The following is a 21584-nucleotide window of genomic DNA, read 5'->3' as shown; positions in this document are numbered from 1 at the left end:
TTCAAAATATTGGTGGTTCGTTTTTGCTAAACAGTTATGCTTGTGTGAATGACAGTGTTTCTACCCAGTTAATCAACTTGTTAAAATTATTACAAATGTTGAGAACATTCGTTTTGGTCTTTTAGCTGTTCCCTTTAGGGGGCGCCACAGCAAATTATCTGCCATCCTCTAACCCTTTATTTTGCCTTCTCATAAATCTTGGTTGGGTGGTGAAAAAGCTTTAATTTCAGTTACAAACCATCCATTGTTTAACATGTTGATGACTGCAGCCTCTTTTGTACGCAAACAAAGAAAAGAATCCAGTTTACCCTTTAAAAACTGCAACCTAAATTTCTGTGGTGCTTAACCTATAATGGCCTAACTTGACTTTGTTTCAGTGTAAATGAGAGAAGGGCACCCTTGTTGCTAGAAGACAGTAGGTCCTATTAGATGTTTTTAGAAACTGTTTACTTAAATGCATGTTCACAGGCCTGTAGTATTTAAAAACAAATTCAGGTTGTTGTCCTTTGAGTTCTAAATAATTTCCCACAATGAACTTATTGTGGAAAAAGATGAGTAAAACAGTTGTTTGTGTTTTCCAGCTACCATCCAATTCCAGATTGGGGTTGTCTTTTCCTGAACATTGACCCTCTTTGGCCCTCAGGATCTGTTGGAGGACGGCTTCCACGATGGGCATCACCATAGTCACAGCAGAGGTGTTTTGGACCCACATGGAGAGCAAGGCACAGCCAGACATGAACCCCAGCATCAACCTAAACAAAGAATTCAGTAAGAGCCTAGTATTAAATGAGAAAAGTCGGAATCCAAGCGTCTTTCATTTTTATATACTTTTAGTCCTCACTTAATATAATTAGCTGTTCTGCAAGTCTTCTTTGTTTTCAACATTTTTTGAAGGGTATTGTCCTACATGGACATGGTCGATAATGTTGCATTTTATTTTACCAGATATTTTTAGTGAGGACAACTATTCTATTCTTGCCCATCTGATTTCAGAATATCGGAGCATGTGACTTTAAGTCTAAGAAGACTCTCATTTATCCAGGTATTCCATCATAGTTGTAGGTTTGAAGGTTGTCATCTGGACTTGTTTTGGTTTTTTTAAGTTGAAGACGTGTCACCTCTTATCCAAAAAGCTTTGTCAATTCTGAAAAAGCTGGTAAAAGAGCTGGTTTCTATGTGCTCATGGGGGAGGAGTCAGACCTGAAACTGGATGGTATCGTCTACTTAGACTACATGGTTTCGGGCCGTAGGAGTCCTTTGTCCTCAGCTGGGGTTGGGGAGACAGTGACTCCATCCCCAACCTGGTCATCTCTTTTAGCTGTTAATGACCGCGGTGGAACTGGTTCAGTTTGTTTGGTTTCAGAACACTGCTGTAGATGGATGGAAGAATAAACCTGAGACCACCATTTTTATTAAGAGAAGGGTTAACCTTCTTGAAAAAAAATGGCTTCTTTCACTCCTCGCTCAAACCATCCTTTCTCTCTGGCTAAAATTCAGATCTCACTATCCTCGAAGCATTTCGAGGTCATGAACAGCATGGTGGATGCATCCAAATAGGAGGGAGGTTGTTCCTGCTTATTGTACAGTAGGTTGCATTGCTATTTCAAACAGCATTTTTATTGTCAGCTCCTGATTCACAACAGTTTGGAAAAAGAAATATTCAGAAATACATTTTTAATCTTAATTTACTTTATTTGTGACCTATCATGCTACAATAACGTGTTGGAAACACATTTTCCTGGATCTTTAAGTAAAATCGCACAACACTAATATTACTTTTAACCAATGCTTCTCAAATAGTGGAGTGCCCCCCCCCGGCATCCCAGCGCAGTAGCAACGGTTTTATGGACAGGTAATACGGGGGCGCAAATTGAATGGGGGGTAGTTGCGGCAGCGGTTCAGTGCTTGGAAAAAAATCGGTGCCACTATTGGTTTCCTATAGTCTGTTATATGACAGAGTTTGTAACAGCCTGATACTGTGAACTGCCGTCCCTGTAGCTGCTCCCCTATCCTGTCACACGCGTGTGTGAGAAGGACAGGGGAGGGGTAGTTGGCTCAGGCTGCCAGGTGGAACGAGGCATGCGGAGAGCTGCCTCCATTGAGCAACACCAGGATCATGGCGTGCCTTTAGATCACTCAGCTCATGCTAATAATGTCATTCTTTATTAACTATTGTAGACATTTTGATGACCTGTCTTTATTTTCTATCAATGTATTCTTTGTCTGCCTGTGGTTAAGTTGGTGTTAGTATTTGACATACAGACATCAGGTAATGCAGGAAAACAGCTGCACTTTATGAGATCCTAAATCAACAATCCATCATTTAGAAAAAATAAATCAACAAGATGGTTTTATCTATTTCTTCAGACTAAAAACATTAAATATATTGGTGCTGCTGTGTTGATGTTTCAGATCAAGTTACATTCAATATTATTTATTGATTGAATTATTTTACTCTAGTTTAAATATGGACAGACAGATTTTTTATTTCAGGCACATTAAACTTCTTTTCTGTTTTAAACTAGAACAGGGTTTCTGTGGCAAAATCAAGTTAATATTCATTGAAAGTGGATTTATATTTCTTTTTTTCTTTTGTTAATGTTAAAAATACAACTTTAGGTATATTTACACAATTTTTATGGATACTAACCTAATATATATTGTCACTGCGGCGAGTGTGTGTGTGTGTGTGTGTGGGGGGGGGCAAAAAAATTTTTTTCCCGGGGGAGCCTTGCATATAATAATTGAGAAGCACTGCTTTAAACCATAATAAATTTCGTGCCACAATAACTCAGTGGTCTTCCTGTTATATAGGGCCGCATTTACACTGCATGGTTCAAGTGATCCAATTCCGATTTTCTTTCTCTCGTGGCACAGATATGATATGATATGACCGGTGAACGTGTTAGCAGGAAAAAAGCGCATGGATTCCGATTCTCTCAGATCGGATACAGGCCTCATTCATATGTGGAAATAAATCGGATACGTGCATTTGCGTGTGCCATGTAAGCAGACAAATCGGATATTCCCCAGTAAATGCGAGTCGTACGTCAGTGACGTCAACTCAGGACACCACCAACTGAGATCACATGACTCATTAAGGTGCTTTTGTGTGCTGATTTTGCTGTTCGAGGACATGCTTCTACGTTACGTAGTCCTCAGAACATCTACGTTTGATAGTTTCAGCATTGTATAGTGTAAATGCAAAAATCGGATATGGGTCACTTTTAAAAGATGATGTAAGCGGGTCATCAAAAAAATCGGATATAGTCAGAAAATCGGATATGGGCATCAAGACCTGCAGTGTAAATGTGGCCTAGGATGTTGCTTGAAATGGAATAATATGACATTTAGTTAAATAAATATGTAAGTTGTATTAACAACTATTGAGTTTTATAGACGTAAGAAATTAAGTTGAATAAATTTAACTCAATTGTTACCAATGGAACTAATTCCTTAAAGTTGGCAAAATTGGATAAGTTATATATATATACACATATATATATATATATATGTGTATATATATATATATATATATACATATATATATATATATATATATATATATATATATATATATATATATATATATATATATATATATTTATTGAGAATGTCTTTATGTACTTGACATGCACGTGCATTAACCCAGGGTTACCAAGTCGAGTGTAATGACGCCAACTCATATCCAGTCTTTTGGAACCGACATACCCAGAGTAAGCAAGTTCAGGCAGATTTCAGCCAGAGTTCAGGGTTAAAGTCAGGGTAGTTTAAACATAATTCCTGGAATACCCCCCAGGTCTTCTCAATAAATGTTTTCACATATGCCCTTATTAACCATTTAATTGAATAGGTTTTTCAGCTCTCTCATATAACTATTTTGCTTGAATTTTGTTTTGCTTTTTCTAAAGGGATTGGTGGAATATAAAGCCACCAACAACATCAACATGTCATTAGCACAGGGTAAAACAGCAGAAACACACAAGAAACATGGGAGGTAGGTGCTTACCACGCAGGGTTGACTCCCACCAGTGTGACAAGTCTCAATGCAATCCTGCGATGCAGGCCCCATTTTTCAATGGATGTGGCGAGGCAAATCACACCCACAAGCAAGAAGTGGAAGTCTTTAAAATACCACTTTGCCACCTGAAAGAAAAGCAGTTGAAAGTTTCAGCATATCAGAGGCAGAAGAGGTATGGGATGTAGGCGAGGTAGAGTTCAGCATCATAAAGTTTATGGCAGCACAGTGCAAGAAGGTCAATATGAGTTTGCTGGATATGACTCAGACATTTTACCTTGCAGAGTCTACAGTCTCCACCCAGACTAAAGAAGCTTGGTGGGTTTATCTGTCATATGTAGGGTTTAACAAGTTACTACATATGAAGGGATATTTATGAAGATAGAGGATAGAGGATCCTTTTCAAAACAATGAGAAGAAACCACTGCTGTTGTTGGATCAAGAGAGGTTCTCAGTGATCAGTACACCCAAGAGTAGTGCTGCCCAACACCTTTGTTGAAGAAGGTAAATGGATTTTCTACCTTGATTAAGACCTAAAGCGTTTTACAGTCAGAAGCTCACAGGAGCCGTCTAAACGTCTAAAAGTCCACAGGTTGTCGACAAGGTCAGACAGAATTTGTTATCTTGCACCACAGATGGGGGTGACTTATCTATCTCCTGTAATTACTTTTATACCAATTGCAGACAAGTCGGCATAAGACGTGTTATCCTTTCGGTCTCCTATTTCCAGATCAAAGGGATGAACTCTGTGTTTATTGAAGTCTGAAATCCTCCCCTGTCATCCACACCTCATAAATAGTACGAAGAGTTAAGGACTTGTTGGAGATATTGTGATTAATAAGAGCTCCTGATAACACTCTGTTTAGCAGCTCCCTGACTGAATATTGTTGAAACTTTCCTGTAATGCTTTCACTGTAAGCCTAGTACCTGCAGTTGTGCATAAAATGGTTTGGTGTCTAACAAGTGGGCTAAATGCACATCATAATAGTGAGGTGGTCTAGAGGTATCAGGTTGAGGAAGGGTTGTAAGCTCTTTTCTGAGTGGTTTCAGGTTGGCTTGGTTGAATTCGCCAGCCCATCTAGAAAAGCATCTAGGGGGTTGAGCATTGCTGACTTTTTGAAAACTTTATTACAAAGTCCTTCATTTTTAAATTCAAATATCTAGTCCAAACCCTTTTAGGTTTATATATTAACTTTTGATTATTTTGGTTCAGAAGTAAGGCTTAGGGATACTTACATCAGAGGACTTCATAATGCCAAATAAAGGAAAGAGGACAGCAGGTAGCATAGCAGTAATGGACAAGGGAAGGATCTCTGTCACCCAATACACTGCCATCAGGAGCATCACAAAGGCACATTCTGCCTCCTAAACAATAAAAAAAACAAATAAACAAAAAAAGAGTAATTTTGTTAAAAGGAAATTCTAGATATACATTATTTGCTCATAGGTTACACAGCATTTAGTAAATGCATCCTCCACGTTACTTATTTTAAGGAATGTGACAAAAGATGACAAGTGTTTAGGAGAAATACATTTTTTATCTATTCCTTCTACAAATCTAAACCCTAGATGTTTCACTTGACTGTGGTTGCCCGGGGTAATAAATGGCTTTCTCTTTATATGTTACTGTTGCTTTATCTTTGGCTCAATAAATGTCTGGCTTCTGCGAGATTATACTACAACTACAAAAATACTTCTAGAGTAATCTACTTTCTGCTCCCTTTTATTGCACAGTGAAAGGTAGCAAGATACTGGAAAGTGATAAACTAAAAATAGATTTTAACATGGTGCTTTTATTTATTGCAACTATACAATATTATTGTGCAATATGCCCTCAGTGGCTACTGAACACTTTTTAACGATTCCATTATTTTGTCATTGCACTGTTATATTTTCTAGAAAGTCATTTCCCTATATTCTTATTCTAACCTAAATCTCTTCTTTTTTAAATACTTTTTATTGTTTTTTAACAAAGTTTTAAACACACAACACAAACACTGCAAGTGTACAAATGAGAAACACAACATAAATACCCACATACAGTTACAAAGCAGAAGGTTTCATTCAAAGAATGCAGAGAAAGGTAAACGATCTAACCTCTTCTTTTTGCATAAAAATTAATTGTTGGTCATTTGAAGTATGCTGACACAGGTTTCATAAACAAGTTTGGAATGTATTTGAGGTTTTTAAAGTTAAATGGGCACTCCAAAGTAGAAAACATTGGGTTCTTCAGTTTGTCTTTGCTATCAGCATCTACTGTTCAAGAAATGTATTTAATCGTTGCTAACTAGTCTCATTAACATGTATGCGTCTTTTCTGAGGATTTAAGTAAAAGTTCCCAGGTAAAACTATTATTGTGTGACCAACAACTATTTAAATGGCGGAGCAATAAAATAGTTTACTGAAATAAAGTACTTAAATGTAACAAAACAAACATGGAAAAAAACTTGATGTACTCAAAAGTAATATAGCTCTAGTGTGAAAACAGCTTGTTAGATGCTTTTGGGAAACTAATAGATTATTTTAACGTAGTTTGTAGCCCATTACTGTTTCTGTTGATTTCATTTGTTTGCAACATTTATTTCTTAAAATCATTAACAAAATATTCTATAATAAGAATATAGAGTCTAAACGAAATACATTAGTTATAAATCTACAACAGTACTACGGTGTCTTAGGGCCACCAAAAAAAAAAGTAAAATTACGAGATTTAAAGTCGTCAATTTACAAGAAAAAAACTCGACTTGACCAGATTAAAGTGAAAGTGAGCATACAGAGCAGAGCAAACCTACTATACTTAATTGAACAGGTGAGCTGAATGTTCCAAATGTTTGGAAGCTCATTAATTTGATTTATGATTTATTAATGTTTTATGTATTGATGGGTGACTTGCAGGATCTCTGCAGACCGTTGCTGAAGACATCGGTGTCCCTGCAGATGTCCACTTCCATCCTTTCATCCTCCACTAAAGACCAGATCTCTACGTCTGTGTGACGCTTCTGAGGAGGAGCAATTTTTCAACGTTCTAATCCTAATATGACAGACTATTTTCATTCATCTTGTTTTATGTTGAGACAGGACGTTTCATCTGGAGGATGACTGTAACTGTAACTGTTTACACATTGGTGTTCTGCGCATGACAAGTTCATGATGTAATGAGACAAATGGACTTCTGGGTATGTGAATAAAAAGGAAGATAAAGTAGTGGTCCTTACACCCAAACGTGTCTCTGAACTCCTTATTTTACTTAAGAAACTCCGCTTTACCGACACCGAACCCTTTAATGCCGGCTGCACTGACAATAATCTGATTTTGAGTCGTCAAAAGGTTCAGGGTTTCTTTGTTTTTTAAACCTATTCGGAAATAAAGCTTCACAAAATTCTCCACATCTCTCATCTTCCAGCTAGGGTCCGATAAACAGACATCTTTGGTGTTTTTTCCTCGTTAATCTATGACTTTTTTTTCTTGTAAATTTCTATTTTGTAAATGTAAGAGATTTATCTCGTAGATTTACGAGAAAAAAGCTTGTAAATTTACGAGATTTTCTCATAAAGTTTCGACAGATGATCTCGTAATTTAACAGTTATGACTTTTTTTGTCGCACATTTACGACTTTAAAGTAGTAGTTAAGTTAAGTTTGTAAACTGGCCCTAAAACTCCATCGTACAACATAAATGTTGAAAATAAAAAAAAAAGGTGAAAATCTAGATTTTTTCCTAAAAATGAGCTCTTCGTGAATGCGACCACATGATTTGAACCAACTGTGGCCCATTTTAATATAGGACCATTATTTTCAAAAAATTGTTATGACAATCAGAGTCAAAAAGACATAAAATGGGATAAACAATTAAGCGTTGAACCAACTCCTTAAGTTGGATATTAAAACTTGCTGAATTGTATGCATGCTATTTTACATTTTGGTTTAATGATTCTTGTCTAATATTAGAAAAATTTTAGAAAAAATAAAGTTCTGCTGAACCAAAACGAATGAGAACCACTATTATTAAATATTTTTTATAATGGTTCAATAAACTGATAAAAAATATGATGAAAAACTTTTTCTAAGTGGTTTACGATCTCTTGTAGGTTAACACTCATGAGGAACAGAAAAAAAGGAAGTATCAAGCATATAAATGTTTTTGTTTGCTTTAGAATAAATTTAAACAATAATGACATCAAAGACATTCCTATGGAGTTATTTCAGTCTCAATAATCAGAAATGCACACAACCGGTTTTACAAATACACACGCTCCGATTCACAAATGTCATTTTATGCAAACGTGAAAAATAAATTCGGAAATACACACCCTGTGTTTCACAAACACACAGATTGTGTTTCACAAATGCACACTAAATGTTTTACAAATGCACAATAAGTGTTTCTCACAAATGTGCACACTGTTTTTCACAAAAACATTTTAGAAATTCACAATAAATGTATCAGAAATACACAGTAAGTGCTTCACAAACGTGATTTTTAGTTACACATGTGATGTGAACTCACAGATCATTCGAATTGCAGACTGTGCATTCAAAATCCCGTTCTCGTTTGTGAATCTCCCCGTGTGTGTGAGAGATTTTTCTACGGTGAATATTGAGACTCATCTGACGGAGCGGGTCAACTAATGTCACCATTGGCTAGTGAATCTGTCAATCAAACTCATCGGCAAAGCAGGCGGGTTCGCTTTTAGCCAATCGAATGGCCCCTTACACTTTCTCTACGCTTTCTGCAGGTGGCAAAAGCTCCGCCCATATTTGATTCTGTACCAGTCGGTCGTTAGCGTGTTAGCCTTAGCATGGCTTGTCGGTTTATCTGCCTTGGGTTGTCAAAAATTACTGGCTTGTGCAACTTTTCAGTGGACCTGGGAGCAAGGCAACAGTGGTTGAATGCAGTTGACATAGAATCCATCGAACTCTGTACTGGTCATGAGATTTAAAATGAATGTTTCACTCGGGATTGTTTGTACGTTATTCTCTTAGCTTTCATGCTAGCGTCATTTCAACACTCAGACACGGTTCCCTTCGGTCGTGATCATCTGAAGGTGGAGGAGAAAAATCTTTAACTTCCACAGAAGGTTTTGTGGAGAAACTGGCATCACTTTGCTCCGTACCACGCAGTGGGACTACATTACCTCAAGTTCATCTCACTGTCAATCACAGACGCCCAATATACACCTCCCCTGCTCAGCCCAAAGTCACTTTGATGGACCTTAATTTTATTTTTTTAATAACTCAAATGTCATTGATTTTATATTGTAACCATATACATATACACCTCTTGGCCAGGTCACCCTTGCAAAAAAGATCCTCATCTCTCTGGGTTTTATAGCTGGTTAAATACTACACAACAAAAGATGGTCATAGAACAACAAAGTGCAAACATTCACCCTTTATTGCAGAGTAAAATTCAGTGAAAACATGGACAGATTAAAACATCAAAATTTAAGCAAATGTGGGATCTCTACTGATTTGAATTTTATTTAAAGTGGAACTAATTTTCATAACTTCCTTACATACAATGAAGTCCCTTGAACAATACAGCAGTATTGATTTGAACTCTGTCTTACTCCCCTCAGTCTCTCTTCTTCTGTATGTAATTATGTCGCCTAAATTAAGTTCTAAACAAACGGGACAGTAAAGATGTAGGTCCACTCCCACACGGTCTGAATTAAACAATGGATTGATGTCGTCTTGCAGTTCCAACATTTGTGGACCCAAAAGGTGACTGTCCCATTCCAGGACATTGATCCCAGGATGAGGTTCAGCCATGGATCCACTCTCCTCCCATTCAATCTCTGGAACCAGCATACCCTGACAAAAAAAAAAAAAAAAAAAGATACTGTTTATGAACAGCACTGTTTTTTTTAATGTTTTAGATTATGTAGGAACAGAGACCCACTAATAATGACTTATATTGTTTCTAGCAGGCAGACCTCATATCTCCATAACTGTTTATAATTTGCAAATAAGTGACTCTTAACAAAGTAGTGAGATTAGTACAGCTGATGGCTCATAATGCCAAACATTGTGATGCATTTTGAACTTGCAGATGTGCTATTCTTCCTACTTGATTTAAAAAACCAAACAATTTAGGGAAATAGTTTGCACCACACAACAATAATACTTTTCATTCATTTTTGATGAAAATTCCTTGTAGTCATTGTGATTTCATCATACTGTTCTTGATACTTTCCACTTTAGTCGAACTGCACACAAATCAGTTGTCCAGTACAGTGAGATTAAATAAAGCAGTGTTTTTCAACCAGTGTGTGTGCCGCGGCACAATAGTGTGCCGTGGGAGATGGTCAAGTGTGCCGTGGGAGATGGTCAAGTGTGCCGTGGGGAATTGCCCTACTTCACTGATCTAAAACCATTTCCCATCTCCAGGAAATCAGCTCTTTGTTCATCCAAACAGGCACTGATAAAACACTGAGTAGTTAGGAATATAAAAGATCTTAAAATGACTTTTTCTTTGTGTTTATTTAATTCTATAAAATACATTTTGATAAGGTTGACAGTACCGTGATTTAGCTGCAGCTATAACCTTGTAAGGAAAAGTCCCGCCCCTTTAACTGTCTCCACCAATCATTCTTGAAGGCTTAATCACATGTCATCAGTCTGACCAATGAGAAGTGGTTAAAGTTTTCACTTCCTTGTTTTTAATTCTGCTGATAAAGTCGCTCAGTTATAACAAAAATACCAGCTAAAGCTTGTCTTTAGCGGTGTAACTTTCCACAGAGTCCGGTGTCAGACCGTGGAACAAGAGAACAAAGGTTGAAAAACACTGAAATAAAGCACTTACCCGGGGATCAGAAACAGGGTTCTGGGTCAAGCCCAAATGCCACAGCTGATTTGGTGTCATGCTTTGCTCCGTCCTGATTGGCTGTCCCACGCGTCACTAAAGACATCCAAACTGGCCTGAATGCGTGGTAGGAAGATGTAATGGCAGCAGAATACGTGATGTTACTGATATTGAGCAAGTCTTGGTCCTCAGGAGAGTGCAGGATGTTGTAATATAAACCAGTAACAGTCATGAAGACATCACACCAGAGGGGCTCAATCCTGTATTTGGAAAAAAGCAAAAAGAAATATTATATTGTCAGATTTATTTTTAATACATCATTCACTTTTATGTATATATTAAAGCATCTAAAACTAGGTTCAACTCACCGTTGATTGTGTGTACACTTTTCCCACAATGAAGCCGTTTGTGTCAGTTGTACGTACTGTGAGCATTAACTCGGCTATGCCCACGTTTTCTCCTCCGTGATCTCCTCTCACCCTGACAATAACATGAAAATCATGTCTCAAACACATAATTACAAATGCATCGCCAATACGGTACACATCAACTTAAAATGTAATGTTCTTATGTATGATGCCAATAAGTAGAATTTCTAGGTTAGATAAATTGCAGGAGTGGGTTACATGTATCACTGGGGAAAAAAATGAGGTGAGAGAGACTGTTAAGGGGGGGTAAAATGTTATTCACGAGGGGAAAGTTTTAGAGTTGGCTTTGTTTTCAGAGGAGTCTAAAAAAAGTTATTTTATTTTTGTACAAAAAACCAAGTACTTATACTGCCTGATATGTGAATAAAATATTTCTTTATGAATAACATGAATACCTCAGAGGTAAGCCATAAACGTTCACAGCGTCACTGAAGAAGGCCAAGTCTGCACAGTTGTTCTCTGCTATCTTCTCAGGTACAAGATCTATGGAATACAAGTACAAATACTTTCAACTGACAGATATTTACAGGGGCAAAAATGCTAAATTCCCAATTGACAGGTAAAACAGTAATACAATAGGATGATAAAATATGAAATAGAATAGAATAGAAAGGTATTTAGGATGTCACGCTTCAGCAATTCCTAGAGAATAAATAAAAACACAACAAACATGGATGGATCATTTAGCTGTCTGAGATTAAATTACATAATTTTCAAATATTAGAAAGGTGAATTTTTTAAAACACTCTTGCTATGATAACTTGAGCTTGTAGTAAAGAACAGCTTTAAAAAAATATCAGAGACAAGACACTGATCACAGGAAGCCTGTGTGTAATACTTACAGTAACTTCTACTCAAATCACTGTTGACAGCAGATTTCTCCCATCCGCCCTTTCTGTGACTACTTATTGACTACAAAACAGCCTAAAAACACAATGTTTGGGATTCTTGTCATTTTGTCATTGGAAGTAAAGATACGGGGAATTTAGTGGCTGTCACTCTGACACAATCTCATAGGGCTGGTCATCACAATGAATACGGGTTCTAACGTTAGAAACGTTAATGAGGCTTCTTTCATTCTCAGTGGATTCATGTATGTTATGTTTAAAAAATGCCGTTTTCATGAATGTCATATGAATTAACTTTGTTGCACATATCCACCCCGTCTTAAAGTCTGGGTTGTGAAAAGACTGTCTAACTTTAACCCGGATCGCGTTTACATAAAGGCAGCACACGGGACAGCTAACTTACTAGCTAGTTAGCATAGCATCAGTGTTTAAACAAATCCCCGTCTCTAAATCAATACTTTTTATTAAACTTTCTGTGCTGCTGTAAATCCGGCATGTTTTCCCCTTGGCTCCTTATGAATCATGTTAAGAACCTACATTGGCTGTATATCTAGCTTGAACCGACGCGCTAGCTTAAACTTCCCTCACACTCACACAGGGCAGGCAGACACAATTTGAGTCGAAAGCCGGCTAGTTTCGAGGCCCCTGGTTGGTTGTAGTTACTCGTGTTGTGTGAAGAGCTGGTAAAACTTGACAAAACCATAAGTCCTCCCCCGCTTTCATAAAAAATATGACCGCACAGGCTAAGCTAAGCTAATTTGCGGTGGGGGTACTCTGCAAACGACTCGGCTGCAGTGTTCATAAAGCATTCACACATGTCACTTGGCTAAGGAGACCGCTTCAACTTAGTATTCAATAACATTACAAGATGTACAACGAGGGAATGATAAAATAAGTGCATTACTTACGGGCTGAGACTGTTCCCGTTCTGAAGAACTCTCCGCCATGTTTGCCGCCCGCGTCCTCCCAACTGCTGTGCTGAACAGCTCCCTCCCTCGTCAGTTGAGAGTGAAGAGTGTAAGGGGCCATTCGATTGGCTAAAAGCGAACCCGCCTGCTTTGCCGATGAGTTTGATTGACAGATTCACTAGCCAATGGTGACATTAGTTGACCCGCTCCGTCAGATGAGTCTCAATATTCACCGTAGAAAAATCTCTCACACACACGGGGAGATTCACAAACGAGAACGGGATTTTGAATGCACAGTCTGCAGTTCGAATGATCTGTGAGTTCACATCACATGTGTACCTAAAAGTCACGTTTGTGAAGCACTTACTGTGCATTTCTGATACATTTATTGTGAATTCCTAAAATGTTTATGTGAAAAACAGTGTGCACATTTGTGAGAAACACTTATTGTGCATTTGTAAAACATTTAGTGTGCATTTGTGAAACATAATCTGTGTGTTTGTGAAACACAGGGTGTGTATTTCCGAATTTATTTTTCACGTTTGCATAAAATGACATTTGTGAATCGGAGCGTGTGTATTTGTAAAACCGGTTGTGTGCATTTCTGATTATTGAGACTGAAATAACTCCATACATTCCAGACATAATCTTTGGCCAAGCAAAAGCCTAGATTTTCTTTTGTTTCCTAGACATGATAGCAATTGGATAACAGTAATGAGTAAACAAAAAAAAGAATCAATTACAAATAAACAAATATATTTTTTTTCAGACATATAAAGATCTAAATAGTATTCATAGTTCAAGCCCCTTGAGGTTTTTTTTGTTTTCAACAGTTAACTTTAAAAAAAAGTAATCAAGTAAAAAAGATTTAAGCACCATTAGTCTCGGGGTAAGAGAATCAGAAAGTAATAAAATCACAATTCTTATATTGTTCTTATCAACTTGATATATTCTTTTCCAGTTCCAACTCTTTTTTTATGTTTATCACACTTGTAATACATACAGTTATAAAGAAACTCACCTTTGTCCTGATGACAAGGGGAATAGGTAGCAGGAGCAGTGGTGTGAGGATGATTAAGAGAAAGCTGCGGAAATTCCATAGTCTTTTCTGAATGTTGCTGAGCATTGCTTTACTTCTTTGCCTTCCTGTTGTAATCGTGGAGCTGTTCAGTTGTGAGACTTGGAAAAGGTGTTGATTGACCCAGGTGTCAAGCAGGTTTGAACACGGTCACGTTGTCCTCAACTGTTTAGGTTGCAGGTCACGCATTTATATCTGCTGATTTTCCCTCTTGAGCAAGACACCGAGCCTCAGTAAGCGTTATCTCTGTGCTAACACAAAAGTGAGAAATGAAGGTTATACGTGCAGACACAGGTCTTTATACTTTCAGGTGTAAATGTAGAAGACAAAGTAAAAACTGTTTCACGTTCATAAATGTCTTTTTGTGACAACCTTATGATTATTATTATGATTAGTTTCTGAGCATAGTCTTTTATTCCTTAAGCTAATATTTCTCAATTTCATGTCATTATCTGGATGTTATGCATTTGTAGATTTTTAAAACATGGAGGGTCCATTTGAATACTTTAAGAGGAGGGGATGTGATGGAAATTTTTATGTGCTAAACTATTTTTGGTTTTCTTTCACATTTATTTGCAGGGGAATCTCTTGAGGGTCCTGTGCAGTATTTTGCTCTTCCTGTTGTGCTTTCTGGATTGAAATGTCTTTCCAGGGGTCTGCTGTAGCCAGGGCTCTAAATTGACTTTTTTAGGTACCATCCAGGGTAGCTGGTAACATGCAAAGTCTACCAACCAAAATTGATTTCTAGCCAGAAAATTCCCTGGAAAAAAATTATTTCTTTGAAAGAAAACCGTTATTCCCTTTATTTATAACATTGTTCTCTTATAAAAACAAAACACTAATAATGGTTGAAAGTGTAGCTTTTTGTCAAGTCTTATAACATGGCAGAAATGTAATGTTCATTCATTTTCTAACGCCCGTTTGTCCCCTTTTGTGGTCACAGGGCTGCCAGAGCCTAGTCAGGTCTCTCGTGGGTGAAGGCAGGGAACATCCTGGACAAGTTGTCACAAATCATACACCCATGCAGTCACACCTAGGGACAATTTAGAGTAACCAATTAACCTATGAAGCATGTTGTTGGACGAAAACTAAGAGAACACATTGGTGTTCAGTCAAAGCTCCTCACCATACATTGGGGGTTCCATCCCAAATCCAGCACCCTGAGACTGTAAGATAGCAGCAAGGAAGGAGGCCAAGGACTAGAAGCCACTAGGATGAAAACATCCAAGATGCAGGAATACAACAAGCTCAAGGCCCCAACTGACAGTGTGCTCAGTGAATTTCTCAGGCAATGGAGACCAGAGGATACAGTACTGGAGGACAGATCCTCATGGGAGGACAAACCCCTGCATGGGATGTCCCACCGGACCATAACTGAAGTGGCTGATATCAAGAAGTCCTACCAATGGCTAGAAAGGGCTGGCCTACAGGACAGCACCGAAGCACTCATCCTGGCATCCCAGGAACAAGCCCTGAGCACCAGAGCCATAGAGGCTCAGATCTACCACACCAGACAAGACCCAAGGTGTAGATCTACCACACCAGACAAGACCCAAGGTGTAGATCTACCACACCAGACAAGACCCAAGGTGTAGGCTGTGCAAAGAGGCGCCTGAAACAATCCAGCACATAACTGCAGGACGTAAGATGCTGGCAGGGAAAGCATACATGGAATGCCACAACCAAGTGGCTGGAATATAATATACAGGAACATGTGTGCAGAATATGGACTGGAAACCCCAAGGTCAAAATGGGAAACACCTCCGAAGGTGGTAGAGAATGAGAGGGCAAAGATCCTGTGGGACTTCCAGATCCAGACTGATAGGATGGTAATGGCAAACCAACCATACATTGTAGTGGTGGATAAAGAACAGAGGAAAGCCGTTGTGGTGGATGTGGCAGTGCCAAGCGATGGGAACATCAGGAAGAAGGAACATGAGAAACTGGAGAAATACCAGGGACTCAGAGAAGAACTGGAGAAAGCCTGGAAAGTGAAGGTGACAGTGGTGCCTGTGGTAATTGGAGCACTCGGGACAGTATTGTTTATTCTTTTAAGCATCAACTTTTCAACAAAGCCAAAATGTTTTTTTCTAGTTATGGTCATTTGTATAGAACTTGAACTTTTTTGAAGAAATTAACTCAGTTTCCAAACCACAAAGGTTTTTTTCAATGTACAACAGAAGAGTAAAAATTCAAACTAGTGATAAATACAGTTTTTCTCATTCATTTTGGTACATTTCTTACAACAGTATTAAGGTTTGCACCACTGTTAAGGCAGTTTATCAAAACAGTTAGTGCAAACCGCAAAACATGGTAGATAACCTGAAAAAGTGAGTCAATTTACACAGTCACATGATCAAAATGTTCATATTTCAAAACCAAGTCCCTTAAATCAAAATGGATAATTTGATCTGCAAAGGCAAGTATTTAAGTCAATGAAAGTGTCAGCGTTGTCAAAATGACACATGACACTAGCATTCCACTATTTCATGTTTTTGTCTGACTGCAAAAATGGTGGATGTGATTTCATATATATATATATATATGTATATATTGCAGAAAAACATCTGCAAAATATTGCAGATAACATGCGAGAGGCTCTTCACCTTGGAGACCTGCTGCGGATATGGGTACGGCCTGGCGCGAGATTGCAATATCTATCTATCGTTTGCTGGCGTTAATATGACTTTTTGGCTGGAAACCATGACACTACACTTGCAGAGATTAAATGAGGATTCAAAGCAATTTCTAAATCCTGGTCAAAATAAGCAAGGTGATCCGTTCGGCTGTGAAAAAAAGAAATGGTAAAGAGAAAGCAAGACATTTGTTCCCAAAGTTCCCAAAGTGCTGGAAGTCGGATGAAATAGGAAAAACTTTGACAGAATAAAAACTAAAAAACTTTGTTCAACTTTTAGAACATACCTTTTCTGTCTTTTGTCCTCTCTATTAAAACATGACAACTTAAAGAAAAGACAGAAAATCCTAAATTGTTCTTTCTAGGAAGTGAGGATTAACAAATTAGTGCATTTTAGAAACAATCTTTCTCCAAGTAAAAATGAAGTAAACATTGTAAAATATTTTTCTTTAATATTTAAATTTGATGTTAGTTTTTAAAATTTTATCAAAACATTTGCATTTTTGACATTGATATTGTCTTGAAGTGGACCAGTGAGGAAGTTATTCGGTGATTTACACTTTAGGTGAGCATTTAAAAAAAAAAAAGCTATTTCAACAACTGCAGAGAGGCCGATGTTATTTTTCGCCCTGGGGCCCCCAAACTGCTAAGTCCGCCACTGTTTACCACATGATCCACAAGTGTTGCCATGAGGTCATTAGCAATCTGTCTGTGTTGTTGGCCTCTTCTTCCCCAGTTTTGTCCGGTTCCTCCACCCATCCTCCCCCCTCTACCATGAGGCTGACCTTAAGTTTGAGCCCCCTGTCAGGTGATGAACAATGGGCCCCTTCGTGACACAGCAACACTTATTCACTGCGATACAGCGAAGGATCACTGTATGAAACTTACTGTAAATCGATGTAGGAGATTTTATGAAAAAATGAACTTTGTGCATGATTATAAATGATTCAGTTCAAAACTTTGTTTGTACAAAAGAATGTTGCAGGACAACCATGGTTTTCATATAGAAGGAATGTTTCCTCGCACTGCTGTCGTTGAAGATGCTTTAGAATCAAAAATGTATTTCAGTCTGGTGAAAAATGATGCACTGCAACACTAAACACAACTCTTATTTATAAATGCATCAAATATGTATTTTATCATTTAAATATTTTAACACATAACACTACACATACAATAGCACACGAGTTCTTAATTCTTTGCACATGTAATACCCACAAAATTTATCTGCCACAAAGTTTTAAAAAATTGTCTATTTAAAATTGCTGAATTTCTGTTTCTATAAAGTCAGTGTGAAATGAAGATTTCTACACTAAAGAAACTAAAACAAAAAAAAAGAAATAAGAACCTATTCATTTTAACATTAAAATCACACACTGTAAACCACAGCAGTACTTAACACCTACCTTGTAATTGTCCAAGTAGGAAAAATCTCAGCTTTTTGTGTCAGTTTTAGAACTCTCAAGGACATAGATGAAATGCAAAAGTTCTATTCCTCAAAAATTTGGCTCACCTGATCTGTTTTATAGATTTAAAAACATAGCTTTTCTTAGTACCCGAGTAATCATTAGCATGACACTGAAGGATGGAGCTTTTCCCAACTATGTTCATAGGAACTGTCATAAAAGCAAAACAAAAGCATTGTTAAAATATAAACTTATATCTAATCATCTTTTATTAACCAAGTGCTGGAAGTGGCCTTGTTAATTCCAATAACAGTTGCATAAGGGAGTACTAGTGGCTCCCCCTCTTCCTCATGCACTGTCCTGCCATCTGATATCACGTGTACCGTCTCATTTTTGTTTGTGCTTCTTGTTGTTTGATGGCCCTTATTTTTTTCACTTATATTTAGAGCACAGGTACAAATGTATGTTCTTTTTTGGCACTGCTGATCCCCTGATGTATTCCCCACCACCACTACCACACATCGACCAATAAAGACTATTCTGATGTTTTAGATGCAGTGTAAGCTTTTGATTGATCATTAACACCACAGTTGATGAAATGTTTTGAAATTTTTTTTTTTCTTTTCTGTACCAAATATAAAACTCTGTTTCCACTTTTGCTAGTATTTTAGGTCAATCACAATAATATATTTATAATGAAAGTGATCACTTTCATTATAAATATAATTTATATTTATTTATTTATAATAGGAGAATTTAATTGTGCTGTAAAAAATTACCTTCTAATGTAAACATTATAACATCAAAAATCCTTATCTGAGTGCTGTAAAATGCCTATCAGTTTGAATTTTTATTGCAAAGAAAGCTTAAAAACAGTAAGTGAAACTAAGATTCATAACTAAGACTTTTGTTTCAGTATGAAAACCATTTAAAAAGTTCAAATTGGCTTCAACCATAAGTCTGTTTCACTTGGCAGACTTAAACTTGGAGAAATGCAGAGAGAGGGGTTGTGTCAGAAAGAGCATGAGAGAGCAATCCTTCCTTGTCTGGAAAATAAACCTATTCTTCTGCTAGAAATAAATTTTATCTGGAGGCACATATGCATCTACTAATGCATTTTGTTTCTATTAAGAAACTTAAGATGCACAACATTCACTACTTAAAGTTGTAAAGAAAATACATAACTCCGACTTGTTGACAAAAAGCGAACTTGCAACCCTCTAAGTAAGTGCCCAGAAAGGCGCCATATGAATAAAATTTATTGTTATTATATTATTAAATTTAAATGTAAAAACAGTTGCACAAACATGTAATAACAGGTAACTCTGTGGGACTACTAGGACGTTTTTTATGACAGAGAGCTTTTTAATAACATTTAGAGTGACAACACCATAGGAAACAATACTATTTATAGTTAAAACATTATAAATAATTGTACCGTATAAAAAAGTAGATTTAGATTGTTCAAGAGAGAATGTCTTGAGACTGACTTTTCTCTGATAAAAGCTGTGAAAGACTCATAAATCTCTCTTGAAATTTAGATACTGTACTAACCCTGGATATACTGTGTCTATGTGCTGTATCAGCTGTTCATGGCTTCATGTGGCATTTGATTTAAACTTGAAAACAGATTTATTTAACTTTTAGAACAAAAAACACACTTAAGCAACTCAACTAAACCCAAATCCCTCGTCATTGTCAAAAAACATGAATGCCACTTTGGGCAAACGTGTTTGTGAACACTATAGGTTACTGTCACAATGCAGTCATTTTCATAAGCCCAACTTTTTTCTGTCAGACTGCAAAGTAGATAACTGTGATTCATCCCTTTGGGAACAAGGTATCCTATTCTCTGTTCACATGTCAGTGGTGGCTTGCTTTTTTCACCAACATATGATGTGTTTAATGGATGCAACAGCCCAGCCATGGAAATGTCATGCATGCATTGGAGGCATGTGGACATTACATGTGAATATCACAGTTTCATACTGGAATTACCTGGGTGCTTAAGAACAACCAGTTGCTTCATGTTTTACAAATAAAAATGTTCGAATGGTCTTAATGGTTGCATGATAATTTATAGACTTGTGGCCATTGAGGTGATTGGAACACCCACAACCAATTATTTGGTCAAGTAAGTAAATGTTTTTTTGGACAAATAGTGTGTGTCTGTTCTTAAGCATGATTGTGAAATGTCATACTGAAAGAGTGAACTCACTCTAAAAGATGAACTCTTCAGAGAATTCAAGGAACTCCTCAACTGTTCTCATCTCAAAGAAAATTTAATAGGTTTCCCCCAAAACAGAGTGTATTCATTCTTGGATTTCTAGGATGTGTGTTACCCTTTAACTTTTTTATCTTGAAGTCCAAAAGGAATGGTTAAACAGTTGCTAACTGTGTTGCTGACCTTTTACCTGTCTGATTACCAAACATAAAGACAGTAATATTCATCATGAGTTTCCATGATCTGAAACTAAGAAAATGAAAAAGGTCTTGGATCATACCAAATGTTTGGTGGAGATATTTTCCAAAACTGTTCAACCAACCAACAACTAAATTAGTTTTCAGATTTCTGCATCTTACTCACAATTAAGCATGAAAATATTAGCATATTTTGGAGTGGCATAAAAAATAGATGTACAGGAGTTCTGGATGGAAAAACTGATGCGTTTGGGCTCCTGCCTAAATCCCATTCACATTCTAATTTTCTCACTTTTTATACCAAAGTAAGTGCATGTAACTGTGTCTTAATATCTTGTAATAACCTCAGACTACGAGAATTACATCAAGATCGCGAACAGAACAACAAAAAAGGATGATACCATCAATGAGCCTGTCGTGGCTACGCTAAAAGCTATGCTAGAAGGTCACAGAGCATCAAAGTCAGCATAGTTTAATGCCTCCATCACACGACTGTAATCAAAGTTCGATAACATCCAGTCTACTATTGAGGACCACCTTCAAAGACTGTCCTTGCTGGAAGACGTGGTGACCGATTCACATAAGGATACAGGACATGGAAGTTAAGCTAGTTGCGGTGATGGAGGATAATGCTAAGCTAAAGGCGAAGCTTGTTGACTTTGAGAGTAGGAGTAGAGGTATGATCTTAAGCCAGAGTCCGAGTCAGAACCCAACCCGGCCCGAAATTCGGGTCGGGTCGGGGACTAAAATGGCATTCATTACGTTCGGGTTGGGTCGGGCCGGGCTTCTCTCTCGCTGACTTATTTAATAAATATATGTTTATAAAAATGTATTCTAAAACGATGTGTGAATACTAAACTAAGGAATACTTGTTATAAATAAATAATTTGGTTAAAAAAGAGAAGGCGGTGTAAAGTAATTTTTATATAACTACTACTAAACAGGAAGCGCAGACGCAGAGCCATGGCACGCTTTGCGCACGTGTCGTGAATGTAATCTTCCCTCCACAATAAAGCCTAGTGGGCTGCAATATTTCTCC

The 21584-nt window shown here is 37.3% G+C and overlaps 1 protein-coding gene and 1 long non-coding RNA gene across 3 annotated transcripts in view; both read right to left on the bottom strand.

Annotated features, from left to right (window-relative positions):
- Positions 1 to 18321, bottom strand: part of slc13a1 (solute carrier family 13 member 1) — a 43278-nt gene extending 24957 nt beyond the window's left edge. Inside the window, exons 1-5 of one of the 2 annotated variants that reach the window (XM_011475720.4) lie at positions 18125 to 18321; positions 14027 to 14334; positions 5255 to 5383; positions 4010 to 4146; positions 586 to 752 (exon numbers count right to left, since the gene is read on the bottom strand). In XM_011475720.4, the coding sequence (XP_011474022.1) occupies positions 586 to 752; positions 4010 to 4146; positions 5255 to 5383; positions 14027 to 14131 (538 nt within the window). In that variant the 5' untranslated portion in view covers positions 14132 to 14334; positions 18125 to 18321. The remainder of the gene's footprint in view (positions 1 to 585; positions 753 to 4009; positions 4147 to 5254; positions 5384 to 14026; positions 14335 to 18124) is intronic. The other variant, XM_078948332.1, reaches the window with a different exon arrangement.
- Positions 9394 to 11748, bottom strand: LOC144992404 (uncharacterized). The gene is made up of 4 exons (XR_013656312.1): positions 11645 to 11748; positions 11190 to 11301; positions 10822 to 11081; positions 9394 to 9830 (listed from the first exon to the last, which is right to left on the bottom strand). It is a non-coding gene; the product is annotated as an uncharacterized LOC144992404 (long non-coding RNA).
- Positions 18322 to 21584: the final 3263 nt, after the last annotated feature.

The sequence above is a fragment of the Oryzias latipes genome, chromosome 6, assembly GCF_053564925.1.
Source record: "Oryzias latipes strain Hd-rR chromosome 6, Olatipes_Hd-rR_3.1".
Lineage (NCBI taxonomy): Eukaryota > Metazoa > Chordata > Actinopteri > Beloniformes > Adrianichthyidae > Oryzias > Oryzias latipes.
Note: the sequence above shows the minus strand (reverse complement) of the source record. Positions and strands in the feature narration are given on the sequence as shown.